Source organism: Salmo trutta, chromosome 30, assembly GCF_901001165.1.
Source record: "Salmo trutta chromosome 30, fSalTru1.1, whole genome shotgun sequence".
In the NCBI taxonomy this organism is placed as follows: Eukaryota; Metazoa; Chordata; class Actinopteri; order Salmoniformes; family Salmonidae; genus Salmo; species Salmo trutta.
The window spans coordinates 35,599,175-35,614,198 of NC_042986.1; the positions used below are offsets into that span (position 1 = coordinate 35,599,175).

A 15,024-nucleotide genomic window follows, 5' to 3' on the forward strand; every position below is an offset into this window, starting at 1 on the left:
GATGTCATCGCATGTGTGGGTGGTGGAACTGAGAGGTTGGATAAGGTATAATGAGCAGGGCTAGAGGCTCTACAGTGAAATAAGCCAATAAACACTAACCAGAACAGCAATGGACAAGGCATATTGTCATTAAGGAGAGGCATGCTTAGCCAAGTGATCAAAGGGGTCCAGTGAGTAGTGAGGTCGGTTGCGGTCACAGCGATTCAGACAGCTAGCCGGGCCATGGGTAGCAAGTTGGCAGAAGATGGTGACAAACAGTCTTCTGTAAATGCAATCCTTGGATCCTTAACCTCGATGGTACTACCTGGTTTAAATAAAGGTTAAGAGTGTCTGGGATATTAAATGGGTTTTGGGGATAACAGGGTTGGGAATCAAATATCTAATTTCATGTCATATCTAATCCTTTTGGATTCTTCTCAATCCACTTTGCTATTGTCTAGTTTTCATATCACTTACTGACCTCAGATAGTAATTGAATTGCTTTGGAATGTTGAAATACAGAGATTGTGAATAAATAAATCATTGCGACTATTGCATGATGTATGAAACACATGGAACCTAAATGCATGACAATACATAGCCCCATATTAAACATACAATACCTAAGTAAGCAATATTATACTTTTAAGCAGGTAGGTAAGTAGTACTAATAAAAAACATTACATTTCATACATGATAAAAATAAAGGTAAAGATGCCATGTTTTTGTACAGACAAATAGCAGCCCCTGTGAGAATGCCTGTCCATGGTGTCTCTCTTGCCTGTGAGTTGGAGATCTTCATCACCAGTGATGAAGGGATTGGATAGATGCCACAGCTACACAAGCTGACATGCAGGTTGTCATTTAGTGGCTTAGTGGAGGAAAAACAGTCTGAAATGGAAACAAATGGGTCGCTTTGACAGTGCATGTTCGTCCTTTAAAGAACCACTGCCATATGTCAACAAAGGATTAGCGGTTGCTATGTAGACTGTATAAAAAGGAGAGTATGATGAGAACGCAAAACTACAACTCATATTTCATTCTATGATATATCATTTTAACATCCATAATTAGATACAATAATGCAAGGTAAGAAAAGTCCACAATAAATGATAACAATATCATAATTCACCAATAACAATGCTGCCATCAAAAATGCATAATAAATTACACATAATAAATTACACTGTGTCTCTGTATCATGTTTGGCACATTACCTTTATACTGGAAAACATGACCTCACTGAAACTATTATTTCTCGTTTACAGAAAGTGAATGACCTAATCGATGACCGAATCATAACATGACTTACAATTCTGTCTCATTCTTTCTGGCGCATCGGTAAACATTTGGGCAGGATGAAAACTGGAGCATTACATCATTGTTTGAGAGAAAGCACGATAGCCTCCTCCGTGTGATTGGAGGATACTCGTGGCCCAATAATTCTATTGGCTAATGATAGTAAAACAGGCGGACTTTAGCGACGTATTCTGTGGAGCGCGCATAGTGCTTCAAATACAGTGAGAAACGTAGGGCCAGGTTATAATGCACTGATGTTATGATTTTACAGAAGTCGGTTATTCTATTTTAATGCGAGCTTCGATATAGAGAGAAAGGTTAAAAGGGAACATCTGCAAGGTTATTACGACCGAAGATATTGGTAATTTAATTTTCAAGGTGACAGCGAAATTCTTGTAACGAAGGAGTGGAAGAAAGACATCGTTCAATTGGAAGCCGCCTGTATTTGGTACAGAGGTAAGGGCGTTATCCAGTAACAGTAGACTACAGTAGACTAGCCTACTCTGTTCCTCTCCTCAGTGTGGCAATTTAGAAAAAGTTTCAAAATGCTTTATTTGATTACAATATCACATTTTGTCTGAGTAGCCTATGTATCTATCACATCCCTCTCTGTCTGTGACTGTGGTTTAGGTTACGGTGATACTCAAGTTTACCAATAATGTTGCCTCACAGTCAGCCTTTAACCTTGGAAATGCTTTTTAAGATGATCAACCATCATCCATATTCATAATCTTTGGATGCATGTTTATAGGACAGCACAAAGTAGCCTAAACATATTCTCATAATGAAATGTATGTATTTTCTTTGCAGGTTTATAGATCATGCTCATCATTCCGATATGATGTTGTACATTTTCTGGATTATGCAAGTGCCCAAAATAATAAACAGCAATTACCTGGCTAGATAAAAAAAAATACGGAAGACACATTTTGAATGAATGCTTTCAGTTGTGCAACTGACTAGGTATCCCCCTTACTGTATCTCATAAATAAGTAGCCTCCGGTAAGGTTAAACTGACAAGAATATGGCAGTATGGCAGCTGCAAGTGATATACAGTATCATGATATGTAAATATGTAAATATTATTTTATTTCCGAACATTTGATTCAAAAGGCAATATGTGTTCTCAGTCTTCAACTTGATCATGTAATATTCATCACCTGAACATATATTTTATGCTTTGGCTGACAAGTCCAGAGGGTCTGTACCTAGGGCTCATTAAGTGTCTAATTGTATCTTATTTGACAGTTTAGAGCTTCAACTGGGGGAGCTATTCCCCAAAGGAATGGATGGTTATTTTGAAGAATTCATGCTCTTGACCTCCTTTTGCAACACAATTAGTTTTACTGCTTCTTGACTTCTTTAATGTCCCCCACCTAAATTGTTCTCCACAAATATAGGATTTGCAAAAAACAGGGCCGGACTATCGCATTTGGAGCCCCGGGGCACCGACCACCAGGGGTCCCCCACCAGATGATTATTATTATTATTTTTATATGTGTGTGTGTGTGGGGGGGGGGGTTCAGCTAACTTACTGCAATTTAAAGCTAATTTCTTGCAATTTTAAACTTTTTTTCCCATCCTGCATTTCCTGCAATTCTACACATTTTGCTATCATATGCTATCTTGGTACCTCCAATTTTTGGGGGGGTTGGGAGCCCTCTGGAGGTAGGGGGGCCCAGGGTACGAGCCCTACGTGCCTGTTCAGTAATCTGGCCCTTGCAAAAAAAAATATTTACAAACTTCCAAATTGAAGCCCATCCCCATCCCTCAGTTTTTGGAAACTTGGTCTGAAGTTAAAAGTGACTGATGAACTTACCCTTGCTCAGAGACATATTGGACCCAGAGAATGTGCATTGAACAGTATAAAGGATCTTGCAAAAAAACGTCAATCATCATCATCAGCATCACTTTTCAGTGTTAAGGCTGCAAAGAGAACAGATGCCATCAGATCTTTAATGCAGCTCACGCTATCTTCTCTGAGATGAACATACTGAAAGGGCAATCAACTGCTCTTTGATATCTTGCAATTAGGCCCATACAGTATATCTAATGAATCGCATGCTGTGAGAGACCCATGCATGTACTTACAGGCATCGTGCTGGAAATACAGTTGAATACGTTATTCACTCTCATATATAAGTAACTGCCAAAATAAAGGAAACATCAACATAAAGTGTCTTAATAGGGTGTTGGGCCACCACCAGCCAGAACAATTTAAATGCACCTTGGCATAGATTCTAAGTGTCTGGAACTCTATTGGAGGGATGCGACACCATTCTTCCACGAGAAATTACATCATTTGGTGTTTTGTTGATAGTGGTGGAAAACTCTGTCTCAGGCACCGCTCCAGAATCTCCCGTACAGTAAGTGTTCAATTTGGTTGAGATCATTTTATACATGACCCTAAGCATAATGGTATGTTAATTGCTTAATAAAATCAGCAACCACACCTGTGTGTGGAAGCACCTGCTTTCAATATACTTTGTATCCCTCATTTACTCAAGTGTTTCCTTTATTTTGGCAGTTACCTGTATATGTATTTTCATCCTTCAAGTGGATGAAATTCAGGAGATACATGCCCCCTCAGTTTCAATGGGATTGAGGCCTCCTCATGTACTTACCCAGACTTCATTGCAACAGGAGTGGGGCCAGGTTGGTTGGTTAGTTGGTTGGTTGCTGTAGCTTTACATAATACAGTGAAACACAGTGAAGAAGCTCTGCGCATCACTTTGAGGAGATAATAAATTAACTTCACAGACTAAATCATTAACAGTCGACTCTGCACTGTGGGAGGAGAGTGCGTTGGTCGCTTTTATGTCCCAGAACAAATGAACATGAAAGCGCTCCAAGGCATGTCCTTGAGCAAGCCTTTTCTCCCCTGAGTGATGCTTTTTCATTCTATCTAGCCAGAGTAATATGTCTATTGATGTGTATCACTAGCTCTGTCTTAGCAGATTCACACTCTCACAGTAGACAAGGCATCAGATATACACAGGGAGAGGGAGAGAGAGAGAGAGAGTGAGGGAGAAAGAGAGGGAGAGAGGGAGAAAGAGAGGGAGAGAGAGAGAGAAAGAGAGAGAGTGAGGGAGAAAGAGAGAGAGGTCATTGCAGCAAATAAAATGGATCAGACTAAAATCATAGGCTGCATACTAGTATAACACTATACAGTATGGTATTAAGAGTGTTGGTTGCATAAAGACTATAGCATGAATTGATTATATCATATTCATTATGTTACCTCTATGCTGAAATACAACTACCTGTACTTGAAGTGCTCTGGAAAATAGTGGATCAAAAAGTGGATAATTAGCACATTGTTTCTGGTATCTCAGGAAATAATGGCGTGCTATGCTATGCATCTGTGGAAGTTGAAATGTCCTTAACAAATGCTTTAAAAATGTGTCAAAAATGCACTCTCAAACTTTGTAATAATTTCAGCCAGCCAAAAGTGGTGCCCATTTTTTGTGTACTACATCATCAAATTGTGTACTACGTATGTTAAGAATTCAATTCGTACTATATGTTATGAATTTGTTGTGTTTAAGATCCTGGGGTGCATCTTTAAGTGATTAAATGGATCCATTTGGATATAAAAAAGACAGTGAATTTGAATAATGAATGCAGTCATATTTTAAAGATGTTACAGTTCTTTGATTGTTCATAACCTTAATACTTAAATTCAAGTTATCCCCAGGGGGTTGAATATCCATTAGTTTGTTCAATAACTGTAAGGTAATTTACTGTGCATTTGCATGAAGACTGCAAGAATTAGAATTTCAAGCATTTTGGAAAAATGCTTACACCAGTGGTTCTTTTCAGAGACTAATTTTATGCATTTCCTTTGGCATGTGCACATGTTCCAAACACCAACTGCGGTGACCATGTGTTAGATATTAAAAGGGGCAGAGATCATTTTCACGCTGCTTTGAATTGCATAGTGCCAAAGTCATTTTCACAGAAAGCATTGTAAGAAATTAACATATTTATTTTCCCACCAGAACTAGTGTTGATTCAGTCAGGCTGAGCTGAAATAAAATTATGATGAAATTAGTATAAAAACCTGTGCAATTAATTTCATTATCATTAAATGAGACATCCCACTGGGCACACACTGGTTGAATCAACGTTGTTGCCTTTTTGCTCAGTGCAAAAAAGGCAAGGCTGAAAATTAGAGACATGCCTGCAGCCCTATCAATAATTCATAAAGCAGACATAAATGTTTTATCGTCTCCAATACATTTGCAAATGTGCAGAGATGTTGTATAACATTCAGGATTAGGAGAAAGAACATGTTTTAGAAGGAGAGAGCACAAGAGAGGGTATAATTAGACCTGCCCATGGTTGTAAAGTCATCATACATATGTGCGGCTTCTGAATGACAAGGTAGATGACCAATACTGTATGATACATTGTCACGCATTTCTTGGCACTGCCACAGCCATTTTACATTTTATAGTGATTTAGTGGTGGGCAACAGCAATATTATGGTCATTTGTATGCTGTATTTTTTTGCCATTGATCTTTCATAAAGCACAGGCTGTTTAGCCAATAACTGTCACTTGAAAGCAGAGCTTGTGTATGTTGGGTTGATTTAACGAACAAAACAACTCTCCCCTGCCTGAAAGTAATGAAGTAGTAGCTCAACTTCACAATGGTAGTGTGAACATCTGGCGCGGTAATCTCTCTTAAATGAAAATGTGAGCCATGCAAAGCACCCTGCTTGGTCATGGCCCTGAGTGGCTCAACTTTGTATTAAGGGGAAGCATGGAGTCTAACATCTGTCTAAGGGTTGTGTTTCTAATGCCAGGAAGGGCTTTTCAGATACTTAGTTATTATCCCTCATTTCAACATGAGAGCACCTAAACAAGGTTGTTCATCGCAGCATTCAGAAAAACAATAACAGACCTTAGTTCCCAGCATTCCGTAAAATGCATAATGTCAGGTCTGGTGCAAATTGTTTATTCATGAGGAGGACTGTTATTTATTAACAACAGGGTGTTGTAGTCTTCCTATGACATTAGCTTACATGGTTACCGGTGCTTTTTTTAAAATATGAAATTACACTTGTAAAGCAAAAATTGGAGTGAGAGGTAATACATAGTGATTAGTGGTTAATTTGTTGTTGTTTTGTGAGGTTGTCATTTTAAAGACCCGCGCCCATCAAAATAAGACAGCTGCAAGCATCTGATGCCCTAGGTCTAGGAGCACAGTTGACAGCCTAAAAATAACACTAGACCTTTGGACAATTTATTAATATACTGTCTGGATTGGACAGACACATCACTCACGGTTAGGAGAGGAGGCAAGAAGTCATGTGTGAGTGACAAAGGATTGGAGAATGATGGGGACCGATTATCCTGTTGACACAGGATTGGAGAATGATGGGGACCGATTATCCTGTTGACACAGGATTGGAGAATGATGGGGACCGAGTATCCTGTTGACAAAGGATTGGAGAATGATGGGGACCGAGTATCCTGTTGACAAAGGATTGGATAATGATGGGGACAGAGCATCCTGTTGACACAGGATTGGAGAATGATGGGGACAGAGCATCCTGTTGACACAGGATTGGAGAATGATGGGGACCGAGTATCCTGTTGACACAGGATTGGAGAATGATGGGGACCGAGCATCCTGTTGACAAAGGATTGGAGAATGATGGGGACCGAGCATCCTGAAATGAAGGAAAATGTGCAATGATACTGGTGTCAGAGTACTGGCTGCTGAATGTGTCTCTGATCCAGATAGAGGTCTGGTTGTTGTGTTCTCTCAACTGATCCATCCCTCCTACTGTACATCCTGCTGTAAAAGCATTCTCACGCACACTGTTTTATATATACCTACATTTTTAGATTTTAGTTACACCCACTGATCTTTCAGCTCTATTTCTATCCTGTCCTCCATTTGCATGTTCCAGTGTTCCACCCGTTAGAGCCCGTTGAGGTTTTAGAGATAAGGAACAGCCCCGGAGCACCAGCCATTAAGAGCAGCCCAAGGGTTGGTGCCTTTGCTACTTCCTGTCTGGTTGCCATGGCATCAGGCAAGGTGGCCCCGTTTCCTGCCGCCCAGAGGAACTGTGGGGGTTACGTCCTAAGTGTGCCCCTGTTATCTAATGTGATCAGACAGGCGTGGTGGAGACTGTCACACTTCCCAGCCAGACAGGGGCCCCAGCCCATCGCTGAGTGCTGCCAGCTCAGCGAATACCACTCTCAAACATCTCCCAATGTAATATTAGGACTGGAGCTTGCCTCCACTGTAGCCTCCTCCATCAGATATATTTTAAAGCCACTAACCGTGCTCAGCTCTGCCCCTCTGCGGCTTAGCTCTCTCTGATGCAACTCTCCAGGGAGTCAATTTGTGTGCAGCGCTTGAAAGGAGCTGGGTAATTATTCCCATCTTGTTTTCATTTTCGTGTATTTTCATTCTGGTGCTATTGGTGTAACTCTAGTGTGTCAATGTACCGGCTTTGTTCAGAAAATTTCAAACAAGGCTTTGTCATGCCAACGTTTCCAAAGGCTGAGCAAGAGAATATGTCTTGGGAGCGCCACAGAATACTCACACTGTGTTTTTGTGATTTGATTTGTTACCCACTTCTTTTTCTCCCCAAACTGTACTGTAGTGAATAATTGAATGAGACTGTGGGTTTGCTGTCTCTTTGGTGTAAGCCACTGACAGCATGAGGTATGTGTCTATGGAGGTTTGTGGAGAAACACAACAGATTTGGAGTGGGTTGACAATCGACCTCTTGACAGCTATAATTAAAAAAATCATAGTTAATACATTGGATGTGGGCTACAGTAGTCCACATGTTACTGGGGTTGAGTGAGATGCTAATGTTTTGTGCTGATTAATAAGTTACATTTGAGGAAAGGCGTCTGACCTAAATACCAAAAATACCCCAGTCTACCTGTGCATCTCTCACATTTTAGAGCTATTTCTCTCATAAACCATCAAGATGGTTGAGCGGAGAAGAAACATCAAGATGGTTGAGCGGAGAAGAAGCAATTTCCTGATATTGCATCAACGGAGCCTGATGCTTGTCATCTTAAGGCTGTACAATCGCACTCTGCCAAACTTAAAATCCTCTTTACTGTGAGGTCATTGGTAAACAGAGTCATTCTAATGTTTGGAGAAATCGGTGTGTGTTGACATTCCCCTATTGAAGCTAACTGGTAGTTTTCAAAGAAGCTTTATTGGATAGCAATATGAACTTCAATATGGCAGGTATGCTAGGGAGGCTTCAGTTCCATTTGCACGATACTGAGGTGTTTAAAACAAGCAGTGGAATCAAAGTCTGTATTATAGAATTAGGTGCCAGTTTTCCACATTTCACCCTTGTCTGGTTTCAGGTTTCCTTTTCATGTTGGTGTTGTTTCTGACCGGTGCAGAGGCAGCAGGGAATAACATTATTTAGCTTCCTGAGCACACATAAACTGATCCTAGATTTATTGTAACATGTAAATGATCGTCACAAACACATTACATTATTAAAAAGCTACATTCAGAATGAATATACACAGCTACAGCATTGATTTGTACATTTAGTTTCCTCAGGGTTAGAAGATAGATTTCGTGTCACAGAAAAGAAAACAGCCCAATATCTGCTGTGCCATGTTGAGGTTCGGTTGAATTTACCGTGGGCTCCATAAGCTGACGGACACCTTAATGCCTTTGGCTTGACAATATTCTTTCCTGCTGGGTCAGGGTGATTTACAGAGTAACAAGAGCTCTGAATCATTCATACTGCCCCAGTCTTCACATAGACTTTTATTTCTTATAGTTGTGGCCCCTTGGAGTAACACATCACAGCTTTAAGGAAACCTTGTTTTCCACCATGTGTTCTACAATTACCATGAACGTTTAAGAGAGATAACCTGTTTAAGTGGGCTGCCTCATTAAATTACATTTTTTTACTGATTTATTTGCAGGTGTGTTGTAAAACATAAACAAATACCTGATAGATGTATCTTTACCTTAAATAAATAATAACTTACAAAGTAATGATTGTTGACCATATTTACCATGTGAAATGCATTATTGTCATGCAATATTTTTTACAATATGTTTTATAATTTTTTCTTACAGCATTAGACCAAAGCTCCATCGTCATAGCAGAAGAAGTCACAGTTTAACCTGCCCCAAGGTTAACAGGGTTACCTCATTCTACTGCAACATGGGAGGATCTGGGATCTGTGCTCGGCTGATGATTGTCTTTCTGATGGTGATCTCATGTCAAAGTTCAGAAGCTAGTTCTCTCTGCCCAGCGCAGTGTGTATGTGAAACACGTCCATGGTACACACCTCAATCGGTATACCATCAGGCCAAGACGGTGGACTGCAATGAGCTCCATCTTAGTGGGGTCCCGTGGAATATTTCAGGTGACACTCAGGTGCTTCTCCTCCAGAGTAACAACATCTCCTCTGTGTCTGTGGAGCTCCAGAGTCTAGTCAACCTCACAGAGCTGGACCTCTCCCAAAACCACTTCACACAGATCCAAGACATTGGACTGCACAACCTGACCCAGCTTGTCACTCTCTACCTTGAGGAAAACCAAGTGAAAGAACTGCAAGATTTCTGTCTGAAGGATCTTGACAGTTTGGAAGAGCTTTACATCAACCACAACCAAATCTCCTCCATTGGGCCTAAAGCCTTCTCTGGGCTCAGAAACCTCCTGAGGCTCCATCTCAACTCCAACAAGCTGGTGGCCATAGACAGCCACTGGTTTGAGTCTCTCCCTAACCTGGAGATTCTCATGATAGGGGAGAACCCCATCCTGGGGTTACAGGATATGAACTTCCACCCCTTGTCAAAGCTGCATAGTCTGGTGCTGGCTGGCATGGGCCTCAGGGAGGTCCCGTCAGGAGCTTTCCAGGGGTTGGAATACCTGGAGAGTCTGTCCTTCTTTGACAACAAGCTGACAGCAGTCCCCAAAGATGCCCTCCGGGTCCTACCAAATCTCAAGTTCTTAGACCTTAACAAGAATCCCATTGGCCGTGTTCAGGAGGGAGACTTCCATGATTTCCCCCATCTGGAGGAGCTGAGTCTGAACAACATGGAGGGACTGGTTGCCATTGAGAGGGGGGCGTTCTCTAATCTCCCAGAGATGGCAAAACTGGAAATTTATAACAACCCCCATTTAGCTTATATTGATCGTGCTGCTTTCATTGACATGGGCGGCCTGCGCACTCTATTAGTCCACAACAACGACATCAGCCTCTTGTCACACGAGGTTTTGTCCTCTTTCCCTAGCCTGGATGAAGTGAGTCTCCACAGTAACCCTCTCAGGTGTGACTGCCTCTCTAACTGGGGCCCAGTCCTGGGGAACCAGTCCACCCTCAAGCTGCTGGAGTCCCAAATCACCCTCTGTGCCTCCCCTCCCCATTTGGTTGGCCACGCTCTCCAGGAAGTGGTCACTACCAGCTGGAATGTTGTCAGCAACACCTGCCTCCCTCACATCTCCCTGCACACGTTCCCCCCTCTGCTCAATGTCACTGCTGGACAACCCCTGACTCTGAACTGTTGGGCTGTCGCTGACCCTGCACCTCAGTTCTACTGGGTGACGCCAACAGGAGACAAGGTGACCTCAGAGGCTGTCTCTGCAGTCATGGTGGACGGCAGGAGCACAAAGAAACACAGACTGCAGGAACAGGGGGCTCTGGAGATCCTCCAGGTTGAGCCAGCTGATTCTGGCCTGTACACGTGCGTGGCGTGGAACACAGAGGGGGCGGACACGCGTAGTGTGTCAGTGTACGTGGAGAAAGGAGACTGGCACGGTGGCAGGCTGAATGTAGGGGGGCACACGGTAAACACCATAATGGCCCTGGTGGTCCTGGCTAAGATCATCCACTCCCAGTCAGTGGTCCTGGAGTGGAAGCTCTACCCTCCTCACTTCCACAGCCATGAGGCATCTCAGCCCAAGTGGTCCAGCGCCACCATGAAGATTGACAACCCTCAGATCAGCTATACAGCCAAGGTTCCGGTTGATGTGCAAGAATACAACCTGACTCACCTGTTGCCCTCGACAGAGTACAGAGTGTGTCTGACCATGTCAGCTACAGAACAGCAGACGCAACACTCCTGCATCAACGTCACCACCAAGGAGGCCAGTTTTGCTGTGGAGATGGTGGCCCAGCCCACCAATGTGGCCCTTGCAGCTGTCATGGGCTCCATGTTTGCCATCTGCATCATGGCCCTGCTTGTGTTCTACATGGGCCGGCGTATGAAGCAGAAATCCTGCCATCACTCCCTGAAGAAATACGTGCAGCATGCCACCTCCATCCCCCTGAACGAGCTCTACCCTCCCCTGATCAACCTGTGGGAGAATGAGACTGAGAAGGAGAAAGAGGGTCCAGTGGATCCCCAGAACTCTCAGATTGACACCTCAAAGACATACATGTGGTAATAAAGGTCAAAGTGCGTAGATGTAAAAGAGACATTTAAAGACGTTTATGTACTGTACTGTATGTAATCTTAGTTACTGCTCAATCTTGAGATTTAAGAGTAAGATGTCATTGTGAAAGATAAGGTATTTTTAGACTGCAGATCTCTAGCTCAAGCACACTTAGTTGTCCTGTTGAATAAGGATCCTATTGTAATGCAGTTATGTTACATAAGGAAATATGCTGAGTGGGCCTGGTTTGAAGTGTCCATGGCCAAACACACCTCCACAGAAGTACACTGTAACATCAAGCATGTAAGATATTTTATTGTTTATTTAATTCACTTTCTAGATTATATTTAACTAAATATGAAACGAAACCATACTACATTTCTGCCAGAGCACTTAGGTCAAGACCTGTTCACTGCTGCTTACTAATTCCAAATCACTGCTTAGGATTTCTTGCATGTCTACCTGCATGTTTTTCCTGTGCTCTGAGTATTTAGTCAAGTACCCCTTCTCTCCTTTCCCTTTGCAATATACAGGTGTAAAGCTGACAACAAAAATGTTTCTTCTACTTGGGGGTCGTATCCTGTTGTTCTTTCTTCTTTAGATGATTAGTCCTACCAAAACGAACCCTGTTTCATTGCTTTAAAGGTGGACTCAGCGATATGACGTAGATGGAGAAAGTAAAGAGCATAGTGGGTCAATTTCCGCAACAACTAAGAGCGTTGAAGCGCGAGGCTCAACTTCTCCGCTTATTTTGGTGCCCTGGCTACCACGCTGTGAAAACGAAATCGTGCACTTGCGCAGATACTGTGTGTGACTGTATGAGAGCGAAGTCTTGCTCAAATCTGCGGTGCAGCTCGTGGCAACGTCATTTCACTGAGTCTACCTTTAACAGTTCATGAACATACAGTAAGGAAATAAATGCCATTCTTGTCTGGCATTGCATTTATTGTCCATTTGTTACTGTTAGCCTGCACATGAAGAAAAAAACAGCATTTGAATGTATGTTTATTTATTTCTTTGCTAACTTGTTTCATATATATTTATTTTCTCACATTTTATAATCGAAAAATGTGCATTATAGTTAACCTATGCAGGATAAATTAATACTACCCTCATGTTCTTTGACTTGTTCATTACCAGACCTAGATCATGAAGAAGTCGTGCAGAGTTTAACCTTTATTAAGATTCACTGCATGGACAGTTAAGTGGTATTAACACCATGCATTTTCCTTCACACACAATGTAACATTTAGTGCTATCTACTGTCTACCATGGTGGTTAATTACCACATACACGTGATTTATTTATGTTCTATTAAAAATAGATTTCTAGAATATAGCAATTTAAGGTTGCACACAATGGCCAGTTACTGCATGAGTTTGCACTATATTTTGTGGACTGTTTTTTGACTGTTTTTTAAACCATGCCATACAGTACAAGTGAACCTATTTAAGATGGAATATTTACTCAAAATACAATGCACTTAGTTGTTGGAATATGCTCATCCAAATGTCTCCCCTGTACCAAAATATTTCAACCTAGATTTGACAGCTTGAGCATATCTGGAAAATGTCTCCAGGAAACACTGCTTTTTAACTCATAGATGAAACATGGTTTTGCATTAAATGTAGGAAACTGCTTCTTTTTTCATTTGATTTTATAACCTGATGAAACATCAAAACATTTTATTTATGTTTATTTGTTTATGTATTGATTGATTGATGATGAATATGACACATATTAATCACAAATCATTTTTTAAATATATATATATATTGAGCTATTCAAAAACATTAAGCCAAGGAATACCATTTCAGACACAATACATTTATTGTGTGTATAGTTCCATAACAAAGAGGCTGAAAATATCTTTTGATCTATCAAAATGCTGTAGCAAAAGGCTGAATCTCAAAATGAAATGTTATTGACTAAAACATGCCCTCTAGTGGCATTAGGTCATTAATCAAAGTACAGTGTGACGTTTCAAATGCTGTAGTCTATAATTTGATTAAACTTGACAGTGAAATGCAGGGTATTTTGTATTATAAAGCATATTGTTATATTTTAATTAAACCATTAATATTCCTCAACACTTTAGACGTATCGGTCTGTGCTTCTGTAGTTAATGGGAGATGACTGTGAAGAAATGTATTTCTTGACATGAATAAAATCATTATCCCATTTATTTGAATTTCCTGTATCCATTTTTTTTTTACAGGAACATTCTTCTCTTGTAATATGAAAGAGAAAACATTTCAAAGATTTAGTAAATGATAGGCAGAATCTACTGCACACCCACAGCTGATTAGTGAAGGTGTTGAAGGCAAAACTGGTGAAACAGGAAAAAGTCTCTGCACACTTCTAGACAGATGCAATTTACTTTAATTGTGGCTTAGCTTTCGGTCAGCTGACCTTCATCAGAGGCTCTGATGATGGGCTGCTTACCGAGCTCAGCACCAAGAATCTGAATGGAAGTGTGCAGACTTTCCTGTTTCTCAACTTTTAGTAAATGCAAATCCTATAAATCAAATCAAATTTTATTGGTTGCATACACATATTTAGCAGATGTTATTGGTCACATACACATATTTAGCAGATGTTATTGGTCACATACACATAGTTAGCAGATGTTATTGTGGGTGTAGCGAAATGCTTGTGTTCCTAGCTCCAACAGTGCAGTAGTATCTTAACAATTCACAACAATACACAATACACACAAATCACTAATTCACTGAATCACAAAAATCACTGAAGCTGGAGACTCATATCTCCCTCACTAGCTTTAAGCACCAGCTGTCAGAGCAGCTCACAGGTCACTGCACCTGTACATAGCCCATCTGTAAATAGCCCATCCAACTACCCCATCCCCATACTGTATTTATTTATTTATCTTGCTCCTTTGCACCCCAGTATCTCTACTTGCACATTCATCTTCTGCACATCTACCATTCCAGTGTTTAATTGCTATATTGTAATTACGTCGCTACCATGGCCTATTTATTGCCGTACCTCCCTTATCCTACCTCATTCGCACATACTGTATATATACCTTTTTTTTCTACTCTATTATTGACTCTGTGTTGTTGTATGTGTCAAACTGCTTTGCTTCATCTTGGCCAGGTCACAGTTGCAAATGAGAATTTGTTCTCAACTAGCCTACTTGGTTAAATAAAGGTTAAATAAAAAATAAATAATAATAATTAAGCAATAAGGCATGAGGAGGTGTGGTATATGGCCAATATATCACGGCTAAGGGCTGTTCTTAGGTACGACGCAACGTAGAGTGCCTGGATACAGCCCTTAGCCGTGGAATATTGGCCATATACCACAAACCCCTGAGGTGCCTTATT

At 41.1% G+C, this 15,024-nt stretch overlaps 1 protein-coding gene across 1 annotated transcript; it reads left to right on the top strand.

The window, feature by feature from the left end:
- The first annotated feature begins 1,472 nt into the window (after nucleotides 1-1,472).
- si:ch211-180f4.1 (leucine-rich repeat neuronal protein 1) lies at nucleotides 1,473-13,865 on the top strand. Its single transcript, XM_029723968.1, has 2 exons — nucleotides 1,473-1,734; nucleotides 9,370-13,865. The coding sequence occupies exon 2, from the start codon at nucleotides 9,458-9,460 to the stop codon at nucleotides 11,684-11,686; it is 2,229 nt and encodes a 742-aa protein (XP_029579828.1). The 5' UTR covers nucleotides 1,473-1,734; nucleotides 9,370-9,457; the 3' UTR covers nucleotides 11,687-13,865.
- Nucleotides 13,866-15,024: the final 1,159 nt, after the last annotated feature.

Bases quoted from the DNA above. Each gene is read 5' to 3' on its own strand.
- si:ch211-180f4.1 (XM_029723968.1), top strand. From the start codon at position 9,458: ATGGGAGGATCTGGGATCTGTGCTCGGCTGATGATTGTCTTTCTGATG.